This window comes from Pleuronectes platessa, chromosome 7 (assembly GCF_947347685.1).
Source record: "Pleuronectes platessa chromosome 7, fPlePla1.1, whole genome shotgun sequence".
NCBI lineage: Eukaryota > Metazoa > Chordata > Actinopteri > Pleuronectiformes > Pleuronectidae > Pleuronectes > Pleuronectes platessa.
In genome coordinates this window covers 5,086,872-5,109,432 of record NC_070632.1, presented here as the reverse complement: position 1 = coordinate 5,109,432, position 22,561 = coordinate 5,086,872, and the positions used below count along the sequence as shown (strand labels likewise).

The window sequence follows — 22,561 nt, the reverse complement described above, 5'->3', positions numbered from 1 at the left end:
CTTTATTACTAGTATACACAAGAAGACATGACCCCCCCCCCCCCCCCACACACACACACACACACACACACATATATACACATCATTAGCCTCCACATTGTGTGCACACACGCAACATTTAAATCATTTTTTAAATAACCTCCTGACCACAGTCATGAAGTGCTCTGCTGTGGAATTGTAATCCTATACACTGCAGCCTTTCCTTGAAAAACATAAAACCAGCAGTATAAAAACACAAGTACACAATAGGAAGGGAGTTACAACTTTACTGTCTCTGTGTCCGCAGACTAAAATGCGCAAGACTACTCTCGGCCTTCTGGGAAAACAAGAAATGTCAATCGTTAGGTCTGCAAAACAAAAAGCCAGACAACAAAAGAAACGGGTAATCAAAACAAATCTTTTCCTGCTCTCATTTTAATCATGTCCTCTTAGCTCGGGAGGAGACGCTCCATAGTCAAACTACTCAAGTCACCACACAGAACACTGTTGAGCGTTAACGATGGAGCAGCAGTCCAGTTACTTGTCGTGTGTGTTTGCATTTTTTTCTCCACAGGCACCTCTTTACACACTATTCGGGCTAAGGACTGTCATGGGACCGATCCATCACGGCTGATCCTCTAAGCCTGCAGTACGGAGCATTTCTGACAAAACATGGGGTCTGACAGAAACAAGCATCAAAGCACTCACACACACATATTGACTCAAAATCATAAGCTTGATCCTTTCACAAGGCATCGAGCATCTCACATATCAAAGGTCTCCCTCCAACACTCAATAGCATCCCTTTCAGGCCGCTACATGAAAGAGAACACTGTGGTGTCTTATAATGTGCTGTTTTCCCCATTCACAGAGCCCGACTTCAAAGAGGGCTAAATCAAGTTTGAGACATTTCACTGTCCCATTGGTTCGGTGCTTCCTTGTATTTTTAGCCCCAGATGATCAGGAGATGACAGGGTCATTCATTAAATTACACACAACACCTTCCCTGATTTGCTCGTTCTAGTTCTAGATCTGCAACCTAACACACACTGGGCTCTCTCTAACTTGTACTTAAGAGTCAAGGAGAGTGTGGATATGTATTGCGAACATCTGGCCAAGTCCTTATCACCATGGGAAAACGTCTGCACACAAGCCTGGGTTATCCCTGCAGGGTCAGAGCTTGTCTGGACTTCAGCTGTGGTTTAGCAGTTTCCTCATGAGAAACTGTCAAAGTTGTGCCTCTCATTAATGGGTAATTGCGGTGAAAGCGATAGGCTCCACTGCCGTTTGTCCTCCTCCTTTTCGTGAGGCCGAGACCTCGGGCCGTTTTGACTTCAATGCCACGCACTTCCCCTCCACACATGAACCATGTGGGCAGAACTAAGTAAAGTGAGTAAATTGAATTACGCTAGCAGAGGGGTGAAAGAATGAAACAACATACTTAAGACTCAGACTGGTGGGTCTTCTGAGGACTGCATTATTATAACCTATTAATAAATTATTGGCAAAGGCATTCAGGTGTTTCCCCATTATTTACCGAGCTTGTTGCGGCTCGCCAGAAACTAATTGGTCCCGTCACAGTCTGATAATGATCTGTAAAATGTTAACACTTCTCATAGTAACACAAAAGATCAGTGTTGTGCACCATTGCGTTCTTGTAGAGCAAAATATCCATTAAGTTTTAACCATCCTTTGGTTTGGCAGACTTCAGTACACTGGGTCGGGTTTATTAAGAATCTGCACTTGCATGCTAGTGTGTGGTGTCTACATTACCCACAATGCCATACATGTCAGTATCAGCCACTGTTTGTCAATGTGTGACTGTATCATTTACTTCTAATGACAGGAAAGAGAAATAGCAGACTGGCCAAGCATTTTAGCTGAGAGCCACTTATAATTCATGTTCCCATAATTTACTAAATAATTCATTTTTTTCTTTCTTAGAAACTGCTGCAGCTTCATATTTCACCCACTGTGTTACATTCAAGTTTAAATGAGGAGAATACAGAGCAGCAAATTAGGATTAAAGAGAAAAGCAGTTGGCCACAGAGAACTGAGCCGGTGCCAAGGCACCCACACGTTTTGGCATGGCCGAGTTTTCCTTCCAGGCTGAGGCGACGAAGATAGGGAACATTCATGCCTTTAATCAGACAAGATATTAAAAGAACACATAACCTAGATGCCTGAATTTGACGACGCCTTCGCCCTCTCGCACCAATTAAAGTTAGCCATGATCCCAGGAGAGGTCCCGGGAGGACTCTGCTGCTGACAGAAGCTCAGCCATGCATATCATCCTCTCAGACGACGAATGTGAGTCTTTCATAAGGGCAGCAGAAGGAGAGAGGTGTTAATGTAGTGTTTGATATTTGAAAACCGATTAATATTTAACAAATGCTGAACTAACTCAAGGTGAGATAAAAAAAAAAAAATGAATGTAGACTTAGAAAGATTAGTCCAACATCGAAAGCCTTGCCATGACATAAAGGAGACGGGCTGCTAAAACTCCCAGCAACAACTGTGAGAATGCAGCCGCAACGTCAAAAACAATGAACTAGTTGAATAATAACGATGTCAGAGAGGTGACATTCCTCGGTGGTAGGGTAGCTGTCATCTTTTCTTCTTGCTCCGGCCCATTAGGGAAGCCTGTAAGCGGTCTTTTTCTTTGGCCCAGCTGGCTACAGAGCACTATTACAGGGAAGCTGTTTGGACTTTGACCCCGCTGCCTGCAGAGAGCTGGGAAAAACGTTTGAGCTCCTCTGCTCCCCGTCAATGAGAGATCCAGGAACCCGACAGGTTGCTTGATATTCAGCCCTCTTTCCCCCCCGCTGCTGCTGAGTTACGGTGGTCTAATAATGAGCATTCAAGCATTTGCAAGGTCTCATAGTAGCAGGTGTTGTATTCCTTGCGATCAGTGGCCGTTGTCCTCCGGTGAAAAACATACTGGGCGACGGAAAAACAAACACTTTTTCCTCCATTAACTTTCTTTTGCCATGACCACTTTTCTCCCATGCCCCTGTTACAACAAGTGAGCTCACTGTTTTTACAATTATTAGCGCTTGAGGGACAAATTCACCTCTGCAGTAAATGTCCAAGGCCAAAGTGGTTTGAATGCTCGCCTAAAAATAACAGCAGAACACAGTGCACCGATCTCAGGAATAAAAGCTCTTACTAAATCTGAGACAATGGAAATAGAAGCAGCCAGCATGAATTCTGTCAATATAAATCAAATAGCTCATATTACATGAAACCCAAGGCAACTGGTCCAACTTAAGCATAGACAAGGTTTTATATATATATATATATATTATAGAGCATAAAATTGAGGCACAACTAGCATAAATCTCAGTGACACATACAATAAAAAACTTAGAAAAAAACACAGTTCAGGCCATGAATCCTCCACAACTTGACTCCTCTGATGTTAAAGTTCAAACCTGAGAGTAAGGAGGAGGATTATCATGAGAGCCATACAACAGAACTTTTTCCCACTGAAGTAAAGTGTCTGCTGCACTTCTCTAATGTGAGAGACAGCCATTGTACAGATCGCATACCTGCGATTGCTCATGGCTACACATGACACCAGAGCCACAACAGCACACACAAAGCTTTGAAGAGGACACAGAGCTTACGAGAGAAACCCCCTCAGAAACCCTTCCAGTCAAACACGATGGGCCCTCCCCACTCAGAAGAGGTACGAAGAAAAAAAGGAAATCACACCCACCACATAATCCAACACCTGTCTGTAAAAACATATGCGAGAGCCAAGAGTAATTCACCGGGAATCCAGGTACACACAGAGAACACAAGGAGCACTCCGAGCCGGAGATAAACAGCCTACCACTGATTAAAACTGCAAAGCCTTCAGCCTGCCTAAGTAGCTTGGTGTCCTCGACATCGGGTGATTATCCTGCGCTTGGCTTGGGGGTGTATTAGACTGTCGGAGAGCAGTTAGAGAACAGCCAGCTGGTCTAGCCACAGCATCCAGGGTGAGGAAGCAGTTCTATCGCTGTGGAGCAGATGAGCTCTGCAGAGAGCGGCGCAAACCCCTCCTGGGGCGACACACATAGAACGTGGAGAGTGGTAGAAATGTGTCTGCACTGACACTCGCTAGTTTGATCACACAGAGAGAAAATGTAGTTTAACATGTTGGTGGTCAACCACAATATGGCCGATGCTGATAATTACAGAGCAAGGCGGAAGATGCACAATGTGGTGTTGGTTTTCTTTTTTGCATCTGATGATAATATACAACATAAAAATGTAATAAACAGTAATATACTATTCACTTGACACAGAAAAAAAAAATGTGTCCGTGTCGACCACAATCTTTTTTAGATTGAATCTAAGGCTACATTAACATTTTAAAACTAATGTCCACACCAGCGTTTCAGCTCCATATTGGTGCTATTCCCAGTCTCTAGAAATGCACCTGAGGATGAATATGAAGAGGACACTGGTCATGTCAACTCTGCAGCTGGTTGCCTGGTTACAGAAAAATTTTATAAAGGAGAAACAACAATGGTGAAAAGTAAAACGAGGGATTTCTTTTCTTGGACGGATGACGAGGTGGCACTAAACAAGCCTCTTTCTATTGGCAGCTGAGTCACGACTGACAAGAGCCAATCAGGAAGCAGATGCAGGCGATCGTGTCAGTTGTCTCCACAGTTACCCGTCCATACCACGACACAGCACCGGAGTTTTCAAACTAAAACTAGGCCGGCAGTGTTTTCCAAACAAACTACAGAGCAGTGATGCCTTTTAAAACTCCAAAAAAGTGGATGTAGCCTAATTCTGTGGGAAACACTGGGGCCAATTCATCACTATTACACATAGCAGAGGATGAATGTTTGGACAACTGTTGAAGAGGAAGAGGAGAAGAGAGGAGCTGCTAAACAGGAGAGTCTATTTTCCCGAGCAGAATGAATAACACACTTGAGCGGTTCATGGAGAGGGAAAGAGTTCTTTGTGTGACGGCAGAGTCACGGCCATGGTGACAATACAAGTCCCTCTGTCATGGGTTAGAGCTGTTTAACCTTTTGATCCTCTTCCCTCTTAATGTGGTTTTGAGCCTTTAAGGTTCTAATAAAAAAAAAAAAACAGGATGGAAATTTTTAGCTCACAACTGAACTGCAGCTTCCTAGAGAAGTTCCCTCCAGTGGAAAATGCAGTTTACATTCCTGACATTTTATTTGGTGGATAAAGAAGTTACAATTAGAAAGAGGCTTTAATGTGTGAGCAAAGGGATAAAAGGCAAAATTCAATTGGTCCACAACGGTGGGAAAACAAAGTAAAAATAGCAATAAGGTGTTTTCATGATTCGTTTACTATTTTTTAATGTGTGTCACTTGACTGTTACTGTTTCATTTTACAGAAAACATTCATATAGAAGTTGAATTCATCTGCTTTTATTGGGTTTTCTTTTTATTTATAGGTTATTATAATAAAGATTATGGTTGAAGAATATATGTCAGCCGTTATATCCATGTCATTTGATTCTCCAGAATTCCGGTACAGCATCTCCCCCCGAAAAAAAACTCCCACGGCCGAGTGTTGTTTGGCCTTTTTCCGGTGCTTATTATAACATGCAGAGACTGAGCGAGTGAGTAATCAGTTCTAAAGAAGTTCAAAGTTGCTGACAACAATAAAACTTTTGACATATTGACTCATTGTCAACAACAAGTGCTTCAGTGCTCTTGAGCAATACAAGTTTCCGTGGGAGTTGCACTTGCGAGCTCTGGAGTCTTGTCAACTTATCAAGTGTAGAAATGTTCTCGGTAGGCTTGAATGCAGAAGTTAACCGGGTGTGAAGGAAAACTAACATTATGCTGAGGTTGTGTTCACAGCTGCATCAACACATCTGAGTTCTGCTGACTCCTCACACCTACTGCGTGCTACATACATGACCATAGTGTGAACACAGTGGAGAATCCACCCAGTGCAGTCCTGTTGTGCACATTACAACATGTCTCCAGGGATTATTACAACATGTGGAGACTCAGACGTGTGATTACTCAGAGTAAGACAAGGATAATACTGGGATATTGACATCTGCAACACAACTAGTGCATTAGTGCTCTTGAGCAACACCACTGATGTAAGTGATGGGAGTGTTGTTCAGCTATCAAGTGAAGAGTTGTGTTCACATCTGAGCTCGGCTGAATCCTCACACCTTTACTACATGTTACATACATGACCATAGCGTGAACACAGTAGAGAATCCATGTTGTCGTGTTACTGCCGTCATGTTTACACACACATTACATATGACATGTATATTACACACTCGGTGTGTGAGGTAACGTTGAAGACAAGAACGATGCATGAGAAGTGACATTTGTTCCCAGCTGCATGAACACATCTGCTCCTCATACTTACAACATGCAACATACATGACGTCAGCATGAACACACTAGAGAATCCCTGTTTTGCATTTATGTTTTAGATTTTACATAACATAAAAGAAGTGGAGATTCAGTACTTGTATTTGCAGGGAAGTAAGAAGTTGTTGAGAGGGAACACAGCTTGGAAACTTGTTCCCGGCTGCATCAGCACATCTGGATCTGCTGACTCCTCAAACCTGTACAACATGCTACATACATGACCTTAGCATGTAAACTGAAGAGACTGAGTCAGTGTGTGTCCTGTAGCATCCACAACACTTTGAGAGAAACTTTCCAAACAAACCTCCTCCTCCTCCTCCTCCTCCTCCTCCCTCCATGGATCCATGTGTCAAACCAGCGGCTCTCTGTCTGGAGCAGAGCCAAGTGTTGACCGAGGCTTCCCCGTGGACACTGAGGGTAAGAGCGGGTAAAGTTGGAGCCACCTCGGCCCCACCGGTTGGGGGCGGGGGGGGGGGAGCCCGGTGGAGCTGCGGTGAAACGACGCAGAGTGGAAAAAACTTCCAGAGGACACCTCCACCTCCTCCACCTCCTCCACCACCGCTGCTGCTGCTTCTCCCCCCGCTGCTGCCGCCGGACCCCGGGCCAACACGCACCTCTCAGCCCGCGGGCTCAAACCAAACACCCCCCCCCCTCCATCTCTTTAAATCACAGCGTCTCTATGAATCAACACCCGACAGCGACCCCGCGGTGACGTTTCCAACCCGACGCGAGCCGCTTCCACTCGGCGAAGAAGTTTTTTTTTCCCCCGCCGCACCGCGACCGTTAAGTTCCCGAGCAGCACGTTGGATGGGTCCGGTAAACATGGCGGAACGCGAGCGCTACGTCTGTGTAATAAACACCAGGTTCCAGCGGGAGGACGCGCAGGGAAGTTGTTTTGTTTTTTCCTTTACCTGAAACCTCAGCAGCTCCGGAGGATCCCGCTTCAGCTTCAGCAGCAGCTCGACGCTCAACTGGTGGAGAACCAACAACCAGCTGTGATCCACAAGCCAGCGGTGATGGCGGCTGCTGCTTCCTGTCTGCGCCTTCGAAATAAAGGCAGAAAAACAAAACCCCCGTCAGGTTTAATTCGGAGTAACAAGTTGATATTTCAACATATAAAGACACAAATAAATTAATAATGCAGCTCACACTTTTTTTTATGATTAAATAGTTATTTGGATAGTTTGTATTGCCGTTTAGTGCTATGAGTGACATGCAGGCTTTTACTTTGTTAAGCAGAAGACGTGGCGAGTTCCGGTAGCAGTATGTGCGAGTGGAGGGGAGAACATAAAAAACAATAAATAAACAAATAAATAACTATCACGTAAGTAATTATGTTTTGCATATGTGGGTACTGTGTGTATTTTTTTTTTTTATTATTTAATTTTTACTGCATTTTTTACTACTGAAAAATACTTTAATGTTTATTTCATAACTTTGTAGAAGTAATGTTATAATGCTATAATAACTGTGTTAAAGCTGTTCCACTTTGTATAACTCAGCCTCTTATAGTTTTTAAATGAATGGACGTGTGGAGAAAGACAGAATCTAAACATGAAATTGTACAAACACAGGACACTTTGTCTCTAAAGGCTTTTTACCCTTATCATAGATTTGTACCATTAGATCTTTTTACTCTAGAGATCATATTCTGTTGCATCATGACTCTACACACTGCCTCTTTCAGTATGTTCAACAAGCCAAGTCAAATCATTTAATTGAATTGTTGTTTTGGTATTTTGTTTTGATTTAATGTCTGACAGACTTCAGAGAAACAGGAAATACAAGGCAGGGGGAGAAGGGGGTGACATGCAACAAACCCGGCCATGAATCAAACTTCGGATATTGTGGTTATGTGGAATGTACAGTACATTAACCTTTTAGTCACCACACGGCCAAAACCAGCATATTTAATCAAATTAGGTTATTATGGTTGTTTGTTATGATTATTTTATTATTTCTTTATTTCTTGGGTATAACCAGACTTTTGGCCGGTCAGTGCCGGCAGCTTATTCACATCTGTAATTCCCAGTCCAGAGGAAATCAATTATCACTGAATAATTCTGACCTCCCAGGGTGAGAGTAGCACAAATAAAACGTTTCCCTCTCTTTTCAAGGAGAGACATACTTTCCTCTTATACATATGTTTATCTTTATCGTGAAAAACAAAGATAAATGATACTCAGAATATTTAAATATGTAACACTGTATATACTGTAATGCATCTTCCTTCAACTAACACTATTCCTCAGTTGGCCCCTTATCATTCCTGTTAAATAAAGATATTTAATCACATGAAATGACTTGAAATCACGTTACCTGTTCCAGAGCATCATTTGTGGACTCGTAAATGCTGTGGACAACTGTTCCCTGGTCATGTTTCTGTGTCTGAGTGTCGGAACATCCTCATCCAACAAGGACATTAATCCATGTTAGTTTGACCGAGATGGGCTTTAAGTTTCACTGCTGTCAAAACAAGTTTAGAACAGGTGCCTTCTGGTGCTTGTTTTCCTCGTGTAACTTAAGTGCGCTCCATATCTTCTGAAATAAAAACCATCTTGATGAATTCATATTTTTGACGTCCAGTTTGAAAACGTTAACGTGTTTCTCTGGTCATTTTTCAAACACTTGTGCAGCACTGAGAGAGCGAGAGGTGAAGCGTCGTGCTGAGTCGGCACCCTGCAGCCTCTGCCCACAGAAACCCAACCCTGCAGGCGACTGGGGACCAATCCTAAGAATCCCAAACACTCGGCAATACGTATGATCACAGTTCTGTGGGTTCTCACCATGGCAGCATGATATAAACGGTTGCAGGTTTCAACATGACGCTATTAAGAAACCCCATAACTCTCGCCGGGGCCGGCTGGCCATCTTGTTTATCCTGAAAGAGGAGAAGGCAACTTGCTGTGATGGCCACACTCACTCTCAGCTCTTTTAATCAGCCTAATACCACCAGCGAACGTGACTGTGGCAAACTTTCTGACGAGCTGAATTGACTTCAGTCTGTCTGAAAGGGCTTAGAAGCCGTTAGATGTGCCGGAATGTAATTCCGATGAATGGCATGGATTATTAACTTCAGAGAGATTATGTTCCTGAGGATAAGACATCAACAGTAAATAAAACGCTGAGCAGAATGCCACCAGACGTGCATCGCTGGGGGCAAAGGGGTGAAGAAAAACCTAATCATCCAAAATGGGAAACTGTCATGAGCTTCTCGTGACTTTCATGAAGAATTTACATCAAATCTGTGAAGTGGATACAACTATTTTAATAGAAATGTAAACATATACAGGGAATATACACAATACACACTATTGTAAATTCAAGTGTTTAAACATTTACCAGTGGAGACAGGACCACTGAGGCTGTGCTCGCTCAAGATGAATCTAGACTAATATCAGATTTATTTCATTTTTAATTTCATTAGGACTTTACCTCATACAAAATAAGCTTGTAAGTGTCAGTGAAGTCGCCTCTTTCACACATGTCAGTCTTTAGGAACAGTGCCATCTGCTGTTGACAGAGGCACAGGGGAGGGACCACACGTGCTCTCACACACTAACACACAAAGAATGATCCTTGCTACAAGTTACTGCAATGCAGTAGAACAACACCTTCACATTGCTCATTTCAGCAGCAGTGTCATTTGTCTTTGGGACGAGAAGAGCCAAGTAAACATCACTTCTCTGTAGGAGACCCACAGCTCACACATTCTGCCAACTGCCCTCAGGGTTACACAGCAAAACACATATGACGGCTGAAATGTGGTACAAGTCAGGGAAGAACCCATTAAATGTAAGTGCAGCTCAAGATCCGGGGCCAAACCCAGGACTTTTTTTTATCACTTTCTATGTTTTGACATTGTCAGTAGTTTCCCAGGGAATAATTCACGGATTTTGATGGGAAAAAAACTGCATATTTAAGGGATTTAGATGAGTGTTTGCAATTGGATGCAGCCTGATTGAATTTAAGGAGACTATAGGGCCTTGGCAGAGGTATAAGCTCTATACGTGCTTTCTTGTTAAAGTGAGGACAGAGCGGGTCGTCCGCTAACACTCACCAACCACACTAACCAGAGGGTTGGCAGTCGGATCCCATCCTTGGGCAAGAAACTGAACCCCAAATGACCCCCGGAGGGCTGTGCCAGCAGCCTCTGAGGGATGTGTGATATAGAAAGCTCTGCACATCGATGCACTGTATGAAAGGTTGAATGGCTAAACTGCACTGGGAAGTGCTATGAATGGTCATCAAGACTGGAAAAGCCCCATTTCACAAGACATTTGTACCTGTGTCTATGGTAATGTAGGGGATAATACTGCAAATGTCACATTTAGCATGGTCGCTAACTCCGGGTCAAACTGCCAGTGCCTGACTCCACTTCATCACTATAGTAAACAATGCTTCACATTTACGTCATTACCTTCTCTGGCGACATTACACTGACTGACTTCAACCGAAACTACTGAAGCTGCTCCGTTACGGTGGAGCTGGAACATGAGGCAAGTTACAGTTTGCAGTTTTAGTGGAGAACTGGTATCCTTGAGGCACTGGCGGGCTGATGTCATAAAAACTCTGTCACCAGAACCACACCCTGGAAGCTTGAAGTAATAATGGCAGCAGCTTGCTTTGCTTTGAGGGTGAGCCACCGCTTCCAGGAGACCCTTCTCACTCTTTCCAATTAGAAGGATTCATAACGTAGGTGCATAAAAAAAATAACAAGGCTCATCGACTGCATAAAAATGTCTCTTCTAATTTAAAATCCCATTTACACCTCGACTGCAAGTGCGGGGAATGGCATCGAAATATCCCGCCCCACTTTTCACCCATCTGGTGTCATTTTAAAAAAGTGAACGGGGGGGGGGGGTTTATGGGCTGTTCCGCAAAAATCAGCACGTCAGTTCCGACTCATCCGTTCCAGAAAAAAAACGAGCAACATAACTGGTCAAAGCTGTTGAGACCAACGAGTGTCTGTTATCTGATCGACCCGGTGCAGTCGTCCCTCAGGGCTTCGAGGTGAGAGTCAGGGTGGAGGACACACGGAAGATCTGAGGCAGCATGTTGCTCAGCTGGTAGAACATTTCCTCTGAGATACTCTGTGAATACAAAGAGGGACACAGACAGACAGTGAGTGAGCATCGAGGGGATGAGATTCCTGCATCACTGATTAAAAAAAAGAAGAAAAACACTAGAAGGGCAAATCTGTTTCCTTATGAAACCAGATTTAATTTCACTAAATCCAGATTTCAGTCCCCAGAACATGCCTGGATGTTTTCATTGAGATCCATGAATTATTCTCTATGTCGAAGAAAGTGGAAAAAACAGCACCTACTCGCATAATCCTGCTAACTAACACACAAACAAACAAACAAACGCACACAAAACCATACCCCCCTCGGCGGAGTGTAATAAACAACTTTTTCACCCACACACTGACAATGGAAGGGAACAAGTTAAATCCATCTGGACTGTTTGTGTACAGCCGGGAGTGAGCAGCCCCTCCGCTGCCCTTCAGCTCAACACCACAGGGTCTTTCTATCTCCCGACGGAACAGTTGTCAAGATGCCGAAACGATTCCATCTCCAGCAGCTGTAAACTCCTAATGGGCGAACATACCCCGTCAAATTAGAACGTTAAGTATTAATCTTTAACGAGGAACCGTGTATATTTAGCCGCCGTGTGTCTTTGAGGTGGGGAAAACAATGCTGTTTCAGTAGGTTGCTATTTTGAATGGTGTCTGAGCATGTAGCTGACAGGAGGCCCGTTCAGTCAGGGCGCTTTGATGCCCGCTGGTTTTTATCATCTTAACCTGTCAACACGAGATCATGCTATAGGCTCTGCTGCCTTCCTGACAAACCACAAACACCGTAGGTCGACAGCATCCAGCCAAGCCCCGAATAAAACAACCAGCACCGGGGTCACAGTTACTTACAAGAAAACCTTGTTCAAAAGTTGAACTGGAATATTTACGTCTTAAAACCAGATTTCTACGTTAACTCAAGATTAACCCTCGGTCGGGGAAAGCTTCACCTTAATCCCATTGCTTACACACAGTTATACCTGATGAGTGTATGAGCTTTCTTTTATCACAGCACGGTAAACACCGGTGCAGAGAACCCAAAGCTCTATTATCTATAATTTATCACATGTTTTTCATGCTGCCTTTCTTCTCTGTCTGCGTTCAGAGGTATGCACTGTAAGACCAGGTGTGCCCTTTGTGGTGCTGTCTACACATGGGGCCTAATTTCTGTTGAATTCAACTTCAAGCTTTGCCGGCAGGAAATTACTCAAAGGATGATTTTTTTGTGACAGCTAAGCTATAAAAAGAGAAACCATAAATCTAAAGTGGTTCCATTCCTGCTTTACCTTCGGCACTAGGAACTGAACTGTTCGTGATATGCCACCGTCCCAAGAGGCCATCTCCATCATGAAGCCTGCAAATAAAACAGACGGAAAGTTAATGATATTTTCTTCCAGTGTATAATATCAATTTGTAATGTTCCGAGGATCTAATGTGTTGTGAGATTTTTGTTATTTTTTTGTGCACCCACTTTCCGAAACGTGCCGTGACTTTAAAATATATTTCCAGAATGATACAAACTTCAGAAAACAGATGTGAGAACTGAGGGCTGAGAGAGTGACAAGCACATTACGTTTCTAATCTGCAATGCATTATGGTATATTTACTGTGTTGTCAGTGAACGTGAATCTATTGATCTTTAACTTTGAGGAAACGTACTCAGATGTTGTCCATGTTTGAAACAGCTGCTCAGTTTTATCTGATTTCTAACTGCAGCTGGAAAAACCTGCATCTGATCACAAGTCATGTTCTTTATGTTTTCTATTAAATTGGAAATAGTCATAAGACACTGGGCACAATACATGTTGCAATGTAAATTTTACCTTTGACACATTTGAAGACCAGCTCGGCTCGTTTCAGACACCAGGGTATGGTCATCTCCTGCAGACCGATGAGAGAGGACATGAGAACACTGATGATTGTGCTGGATGTGTTTAATATGAAATTAAGTTATAAATAAATCATGTTAATGTAACAAATCTGTATCAAGTAATAAATCTGGAAAGAAAGAGTCATAGAAAGGACAGTGGGTTGAGCTTTATAAACGTCACTTCTGGTCTTCTGTCTATTTTAAGTGTTTTAGGCTCCAGGCGGCCGACAGTGACCTCAGCATGTCTTCATCTCTTCAGCCCGGAGCAAGAGACACACAAACACACACACACATTCACACACACATGCACGCACACCCTTTCACCTACTGGGAAATATGTTGCTCCCACCTCGAGTCAACAATCTGAGCCCATGAACTGGAGGCGAGGCTCATCATGTTTAGAACCATGTCAACTGTGTCATTAACCGTGTTGCCCTCCAGATAAACTGCTCTGGTTTGAGCAAAGCTTATTTCACACATTAGCAACAAGATACTTTGACTAATGTTTCTAAGTTCCTCTACTTTCAAAGATGTGAGATAGTGTCACTGAGCATTTCTTCTCTTACTTTTTCCTCAAAATCAAAATGCTCTCACAGAAAAAAAAAAACATCTGTAAATAAGACTAGGAGGCACAGGCCTGTTGTGTTTTGACTGCACCCTGTAGTTGATCTAGACACAAATCTATGCCAGTTGTTTTAACACCAAAACACAGGGAGAGGCTTGTAGAAACAGGCAAACATCTCCACAGGGACAGAGAAGAGGATGACAGATGGAAGGTTCTGGGGCCAGGAGCTATCAATTAAAGATCCTCTGGTTCCCGAGGCTTCAGAAGTGAGACGACTTTGGTTATGTAAACAAAGAATCTTGATTAGACGCCGGGCTTGTCGTGGCAGGAGTGAACTCGAGGTTCAGGATTTACTCTCCGTCTGATGGGATGGGATCCTCAGTGCGTTATGATTTAATTTTTACTCAGCTTAAGAACCAAGAGAGAGCTGCAGCTTGGAAAGAAATCCCAATTCAATTCATTTTCAGCAGACTAAATCAAATATGTACGTTTTGCCAATCTCCAGAAAGAAAAGTGGATCTCAAATTGACTTAATATTGGCCTGAGCCCCGAGCACTGAAGGCTTCCTCTGTACTCTCCTCTCCTGTGCGAGGTCAGACTCTATACACTCTGAGGCACTAAGTAAACACAAAAGTTTACGACACTCTGCTTTGCCCTTCTGGATTTAAACCTGGGAAGCAGAATTAGACTGTCACTGCACAATTCATTAGCAACATGACAACATGTGTGGCCAGCAGGTTTTCTTCATACAAAAGAAAGATGTACGATAACAGATAAAGGAGTATATGCTTGTAGAGTTAATGTTGATTCAAGAGTTGAATCAGGGGCTCTGTCCTCACTTCATGTTTAAGTTTGGCCTCATTTTAGTTGGAAAGCTCCACGGCTGCATGTCAGTATAGATAGAGTATAGACAGAGACAGCAACATGGAAACAATGACTGTGATGGGAAAATCTAATTTTTTACATACCCTGGCATTAGCAGAGCTCTCTGTCAGTGGGTACAACTACCTCTGGTGGCGAATCACTATACTTATTAAACAAGATATCCAAAATCTCAAAAGATCGACATACTTGTGGTGAAGTTCCACTGAAAGTCGTCCAAGTACCAAACTCAATCATGGTTACACTGAAAAAACGATTCCCCTGTCAAACTCACATTTACAACACATTTATTTAGACAGATAACTTGTCTCTGATCTGCTCAACACGTCCTTTTCGCTGTGTGGACAAAAATGCGTCCTGGGCCACATGTGAGGGACCGTTACAGTTTCACAAAGATATTTTTATGGTTCTCAGTGTCCACATGATGTTTTGGGTGTGGCAACCACCACAATATCTACAGCAACCACCACAATGCATGACTGTTTCTCCAATAATCTTGGATTAAATAAAATTTTGTTAAATTATTTCATCATCAGATAACTACTGTCATACCCACGACCCTCAGAGGATAAGCAGTATAGCTAATGGATGACGTGTGTGTTTGAAGTCTCACAGGAAATAGCACCATCCATACACACAAATGCTCTCCCAGTGTTTCTCACCTCTGACATGTCGTGGACCAGGAGCAGCGGCACGGTGACGGTGGTGATGTCGTGTGTACAGCAAACCTTCAGGATGTTTCTCAATCCCATGATGGCCGGGTCCCGCGCCGTGATGTTCCCTGAGCGGACGTTGTCGTCCACACACAGGTGGAAGACGGAGTGGACCTCGGACAGGTTGGAGTGACGAGAGATGTAGAACTCGCCTGGAGGAAGTTAAAAGGGCTGAATAAAAAGATGGACAGGAAGAAAAGATACACAACTGCCATCGCCTAATACTGAAGGATCAATAAATCAGTGATTTGTGCATGTGATGAAATATTTTGATAAATGTTACCTGGTAAGATGTTGGCGGGATTCCTTTCTATGTTTTTGTTCTTATCATCACCTCCATTCCTCTGAATCTCTGTAATGAAATAATGATAAATCTAATTTCTAGTTTCAAAATACCTTAAAATCACACAAATTTAAAATCAAAATCTAAGTGAATTCAATTCGAACAACAACTCTAATCATGCAGATTCATGACACAGTAGCATGACTCAACAAGGCCATATATAACAATATTAGTCCAGGAATTTAGAATGCATAGCTGGTTGCTTAAAAATGCATCCTGGCCGTCTAGAATAATCAGTTAGTTTCAGTCGTGTCTTTGCAGGTCACTAGCTACACTTCATGTTCTGGTGCATCCATCTTTCTCCTTGAATGTCCAGTGTACATTACAGCTTAATGAGAATGTGCAGCAACAAGTCTAACCAGGCTTATCTTTCTGCTTGCTGCTCCGCTGTGCTCTGGCGTAGAGCTCCACTTGCTGCACCTCCTCCAGCTGCTCCTCCAGACAGAGAAAGTGGAAGTCCGTGCACTCCTTCGCCACAGTCGCAAAGTCTACGAGTCAGCAGAAAAGAGACCAGGAGAGGAAATCATGAATGAGAAGGGCCTCACTACTGGAGCTAAACGATTCTCACCGCTAATTTTAAAATCTACCAAGAAGCTGATTTCTGTGCCTCCACATTCCTGCCTTTAAAAAAAAGCTATAAATACTTGATGAACCTGAGTGCCTGGTCTTAAAAGAAAAAAATTCCAGATGTGTGAATATAAAGTGTTATTCTCCCAGTAAAGAAAACCAGAGTCACGAGCGGCTCCAAAATAAAAATCACTGGTGCCAGAACAAAGTTTTCCATTCCCACAGAACAAAACCATCACCTGCCCGAGTGAAAAGAAAACACATCTATGAAAATCAGTGTTACATTATATGACATTAAAGACATTCCCCTGACCTCGCTTGATGCCGCTGTAGGAGTTGACCCTGTTGTCAACCAGCAGCACCAGACCACAGAGAGAAGAGGAGTACAGGGAGAGAGCCGCTTGCAGCCGCCGCAGTTTGGCTCCACTGCTGCCGTGGTGCCGGTGTTTGCAGAAATCCAGCACGTCCGCCCGGACCAGCCGCAGGTTGTGCATCGTCTTCAATTGTGCTCCTGCTTCAAAGAAATTTGTACATTACACACCTGTTGTTCAAAAACAATGTATGATCTATAGTAGAGAATTCGAAGTTAGACGTCAGTCACCCAGGTGTATGGTGAAGCTTTCCTCCAGCTGAGACTGCTCCTCAAACATCCTCGACCCAGAATCTGCGACCTCGGACATTTGGTTCGGCTGCATCTTAATCTCCTCACTAGTTTTCAATCATGCAAAGAAACAGTCAGTAAACAAAGCTAATAAATACAACATCAACAGCACATATACATTATAGTCTTCAGAAAAAACTTATTAAAAAAGGAAGATGATATCATTGAGCATATAAGGAACATTTCACTTTTCCTCTTTATATTGTCAAACCTGAAATGCTGGTTTTCAAACAACTTTAACTCAAAATGCGACTTCTCAAAGTGCTCATGTAAATGTTTTATGTCCACATCTACACATCACAAGATATTTTTCATAAAGAAGAAAAAAATATGTAGCACATTGTCTGAGAAGCTCTTAGCCTGCTGCTGTCTGTGTTTGGGTTTTGATGGATGAGCCAATAAAAGCAGAGGATGAGTGTGAGACCCGGATCTGAAGCTGCAGTACGACTTTACTAAGTCTAATTAAATTCCATTTGTATAGCGTGAAATCATCATATACATTTTGTCAAGGCACCTGATATATTAAGGTCGAGATCTTCAGAACTATAAAGAAACCTGATAAAAAAAAACTGATAACCCCTGTTAGATTATTTGTCCTAGATGCCAGTCAAAACTGATCCTGCGTCAGTCTAACTGAGATGAGTTTCCGACCTCTTGTAATCACTTCAATTAATATGTAAATGTCGCCTGTGCTTCAAGAAGCCAATAGACAGGTCAAGTGTTTGATTAAAACTGCTGCAAGTTGGTCGAAGGTCAGACTGACCTCAAGCAAAGATGGAAGACAGAGACTTTCCAGTCATAGATCACAGAAGGAATATTTAGGGTTTCATATATACTGCGATAATAATTGATATTGTTTGATCGCCCAGCCCCAAGTTAAAGTTTATTACCACCCTACGTCTAGGCTTAATCACTGTTCAAATAACCTATACACGGTAGATTAAGTTAAATCTCAATGTAGAGACAAGCCCAAACCTCCACGTCAAACTGTCAGGGGGGAAGGACGTGTCTCTCGATCGCTGCCTTTGACAATCCCACCTGACGCTGCTGCATCTGCAGATTTCATTAATCCATGTTGAAACTGAGGCTTTTCTTTTTCTACCAGCATTTATTATCTCAGACCTGAAAACGCCTGTCTGTGTGTATATGGGTGTAAAGTGAGCCTGTGTGTACAAAGACTATATTTCTGTTGACACACAAATGCAACCTGTTAAAAGGCTGTTTTTATACACAAGTTTGCACAAAACCAACCAAAGAAACTCACTTTATTATGCTGCTGTCTTTGGATTTCTGTAAATCCTGGTGCAGCTTGATCACCCACCCCTGATACTCCTGCTTTTGAATTTCAGTAACTTGTCTCAGCTCACTCGCCCACTTGTTCTCCAGCACCTGTTTGTAAAAGAGAGTGACTGTGTTTACAAGGACGCCAATAATCAGGCTGTTTATTTTATTCTGAATAGGACATTACTCTGATTATGATGTTTGAATATTCTATTCATATTCCTGTTTACATGGCGCAGAGCAGAGATTAGGACTTTACATTAATTTACCTGCTGTGCGTCAAAATGCTGAGACGCCACTGCATTCACATCCTGGTCACTCAGAGTATTCCCCAGCTCGTGCATCACCTTGTCCATTTCAGCTGCTTGCCTGTCCGACAGAAAAAAAATCTATAAATATAGGAATATGTGTGTGTACTATGCAAATTTCTAAAGACGCTAAGCAATAATCCCTAATACCCACCTCTCCTGAAGCTTCTTAAGCTCCATGTCTCTCTCGCTGATGAGCTCGGAGATGCTCACAAAGTAGTTGTGCTCCAAGTTGAGTAGAGTGTCTGAGGCGGGGGAGTGGATGAGCTCGTGGTAAACATCGGCAAAGTCCTCGTCCCAGCTGGGCTCTTCGGGCCGAGCGTGTTCCAGAGTCGTCTGAAACCGTGACGGAGGAAAGAAAAGGACTTCTTCAAAATGATAACATAAAATACAACCATTTCCCTGCAGGGTTTATATGACACAACATCGTGGGTGATGAGCTGATTAATTAAAAAAGTTCCCTCTGTTGACAAGAAGGGAAAATGCAGCATAAACACATTAAAGGTTTTTCGCCGGACAGTTGATTGATAATTAGAGAAGCAACAGAACCAGTATTCAGAATCTGAAACTCCTCTATTTATACAGGCGGAGGAATCTTCAGTCCACAAACACGACGGACTCCTGGAAAGATTCCATGTGTATTTCTGTGCGGCTGCAGTAAAATGTCGAGGCGCAGCCAAGTGTCGTAAATGTCCGAGTGCAGTGGGCCTGGGCAGCATATCAGTGTGGTTTTCTATAAAACCAAACGATCTTATTGACCATCGTTAAACATGAAATAAGAGTATCACCTCCAAAGAAGTGCATGATTGAGCAGACCCTACTTAATTTAATTAGAAAAACCACAATGTCCACCCTATGTGTCACCAGACGCCTTGTTTTCTATTGATCCGTAATATACAAGTGATGACTCCATTATCAAATATGTGCAACCGCCGCCACATATTGGATCTCTGGGAAGAAACGCAGCCAAGTGTGGCCAAGTGTAATGAGTCAGAGAGACATTAAATACAGCACATGGGCTTATGTAATGAGATTTTTTGTTTCTCTCCAGAACTCATGAATAATCAATTTACACATGCGCAGCGCTACTTCTATCTGAATTGCTTTAATGGCCCATGACTCGCCTGAAGTTAGCGAGAGCACACGAGGACACTTCCGAAACACCCGGCTGTGCTACTACAGAAGCACAGAGTAGTGGATATACGATCAGGGCGTGATGAGGAGCCAGCGTCTGAAATTAACTTTACGGAACACCTGCCAAGAATAAAGCACGCTGTCCACATTATTTATAGAAATTTTTTCACTGAAATGCGGCACAACTTTAGGAATATGGATATAGAATCAAGTAATGTTGTTTTCTTGTAGTAAATGAATGTATTCATAATGTTGGACAGAGTCTGAAGAATCAAGATTCCTTCATGTTGATCTCATTAACATTGCACCAATAAATAATAATGTGAATTATAAATTTTGAAGCCAAACACATACACAAACATATCAAAACACCAGGTTTGTCTAAAGCCTTCCAGGATTCAAGATACTGATATGAGAGCTTGTGCTATAACCTATAAACACCTATTAGAAACACTGAGGTGCATTTTTTTGGCACCATAACACATTGACATATGTGATCACCTCCATGTAAGACTTGGTCCATGCATTAGTGAGCTGGTTTACATCCACTTCCCCTGTGGTGAGTCTCTGCAGGGCCAGCTCCGCCTCTCTGTCGAAGTCCAGGATGGTCTCGCTCTCAACGAAGCTGGAGAGGGAGGTTTTCAGTTCTGCGTTGGGAGAGATGCACACGCAGCAAAAAAAAACAGTCATTTAAAAAAAATGTTTTCATTTCCAAGCCTGCCAAGTGGTACACTGCAAAATCAATGGGCTGGATAGATTCCACCCGTTCACATTTCAAACTAACAGCATGCCTGCTGGCAATACTGTCTTTTCCCCAGGAAGGCGTCTGGAGTGAAATTATTTAACTGGGTTTGGTTTAAATAAACCAAATCTCATTTTCCCCCTCTCCAACTGTGCTGATGTGGATAACAAATTTGAGATGAATGATGCAGAGACGTTGGCTGAAATTGCCAGTAATAATGATAATGATCCTTTTGTTATTTCCTACATTCCTGGTTAGAATTTAGTTCTGGAGAAAGAACAAAGACTTGATGACAGATGATATGACACATGCTCCCCTGAATAAATGATTATGTTTAGGATATAGATGGTTAAAGTCGGGTTAGATTACACTGAGGGTTTGCCAAATCCAGCAAACGAAGAAGAGAAAGTGTGGATTGAGAAATGCAGAAGAAAAGAAGAAGTTCTACAAATACACAAGCTCTCACCGTTTTCTATGTAGCAGGGGATTTTGTGTAGCAGCATCAGGCGTCCGTGGAGATCACTGATGTTCTCTTGTACGGGAAAACTCAGGGGCACTTTGAGGACACAGTTGTGTGTTCCTGCCCTGAACTCAAACACAAACTCCTTCTCGGCCACACTGGCCGTTTTGACTTTGTTCCTCTTCATGGTCACGGCTGGAAAACAGAAGGGGACAGTGAAGCTAGACTGGAAGGGACTGAACACAGACCTGAGTAGAGATACTGGTCGTGTGAACCAGTTCCCAGTTGATAAATGTGCACGGTCCAATTGACTATTATGACGTCAAGAAGTGAACTAATGTGTAATGCAGAGATGCCTGCATCACCTCCCATCTGTCGTGCCTTCCAATATATGAAAATAAAGAAATGATGTCCCAATTTTCCCATTAATTTTCCAATTTGGGATCAATAAAGTTCATCTATCTATTTAAAAGACCAGTGTTCATCAGCTGACAACACAGGAAGGACACTGCAACATGATGTACAAGCAACACAATGAGATCAATTCATTTGTATCTACACCTTGTTGATGCCTAACCGGAAGCAGACGCGTGTTTTCCTGAATTCGACGTGTTAAATAAGTGGATTTTCATGTTGTTTAGCTCGTTCTCGTCCGTGGCTGCAGGTTAGCTAGCAGCACAGCTCACGTTCAGCAGCCCAGCGGATGAACTGACACCAGACGGACGCTCGGTGTTGAACCAGCAGGACACAGGAGTTTGATTTCTTAAGGAGAGAATATAAACAGACTTGCCTGAGTTTGAATGAACAGTATTTTCATGTATTTCCTGTTTGAAGAGCTGCGCTGTTGTTTGGGTCCGTCAGCTGACTGCTTCCCTGTTCAGCTGTGTGACAGCAACAGCACTTTCTTACATTTTCTGGGAACGCTAATGTTATCGATTCCGTATTGTAGACATAATTATTAAAATCAAAACAAAATTAAAAAGTTTAAAAATACTGTAAATATTTTTTATTGGTCTGTTTTTTGTACAGGGCAGATTTAAAAAGAATGACGAATCTGCTGACGCCAAAGCTGAATTCACGAAAGGTTGGGTTTTCCTTGTACACTGCCTCCCCCTGCTGGTCAAAGGTGGTACACTGTGGAGGCTCAAGAATGAAACTTCGATTTAAAAAATATTTCTTGTGTATGGAAATATAGAAACTATACAAGTAAATACAACTAAATAAATAAATAATGATGTAATAGTGTGGGTCTGTTGGAAAAAATAATTGTAGGAAGTTGGAGGGGTGAGAAAACCTTCACAATAAATGACAATTATTCTTTTAATAAACTATTAAGATATTACCTGAACCCTAAACGATCATCTTATTCTGAGCAACCTTTTATTTTTTGTATATACAGAATAACATATGAATACTTTACAACCCCTGTTAGTCACATTATTATTTTTATATAATAACATGTAAATACATTACAGCACCTGTTAGCTACCTTATTATTTATATACAATAACATATAAGTACTTATATATTATTTTACTTACAAGCTCATTCACTTTTATATACGGTTTCCTCTGAATCCTATACATATATATATATATA

General features: G+C 42.4%; 1 protein-coding gene across 2 annotated transcripts; it reads right to left on the bottom strand.

Annotated features, from left to right (window-relative positions):
• Window positions 1-9,610: 9,610 nt before the first annotated feature.
• Window positions 9,611-21,848, bottom strand: c7h12orf4 (chromosome 7 C12orf4 homolog). Of its 2 annotated transcripts, none has more exons than XM_053427590.1 (14): window positions 21,753-21,848; window positions 20,969-21,157; window positions 20,262-20,407; window positions 18,781-18,962; window positions 18,588-18,687; window positions 18,302-18,426; window positions 16,978-17,084; window positions 16,690-16,890; window positions 16,169-16,297; window positions 15,750-15,818; window positions 15,416-15,618; window positions 13,260-13,317; window positions 12,723-12,790; window positions 9,611-11,452 (listed from the first exon to the last, which is right to left on the bottom strand). In XM_053427590.1, the coding sequence occupies exons 2-14, from the start codon at window positions 21,147-21,149 to the stop codon at window positions 11,360-11,362; spliced, it is 1,662 nt and encodes a 553-aa protein (XP_053283565.1). In that variant the 5' UTR covers window positions 21,150-21,157; window positions 21,753-21,848; the 3' UTR covers window positions 9,611-11,359. The 2 variants fall into 2 exon arrangements, with proteins under 2 accessions (XP_053283565.1, XP_053283566.1); XM_053427591.1 differs by having other exon boundaries at window positions 16,690-16,887.
• Window positions 21,849-22,561: the final 713 nt, after the last annotated feature.

What these genes read in the sequence shown, in the direction of transcription:
- c7h12orf4 (XM_053427590.1), bottom strand. Translation starts at nt 21,149, where the DNA reads ATGAAGAGGAACAAAGTCAAAACGGCCAGTGTGGCCGAGAAGGAGTTT. An exon ending in CTACAGCGGCATCAAGCGAG is followed by an intron (nt 16,298 to 16,689) that starts GTCAGGGGAATG and finishes GCTGACTCGTAG; the next exon opens with ACTTTGCGACTGTGGCGAAG. An exon ending in TTCAGTTCCTAGTGCCGAAG is followed by an intron (nt 11,453 to 12,722) that starts GTAAAGCAGGAA and finishes TTGTATTCACAG; the next exon opens with AGTATCTCAGAGGAAATGTT.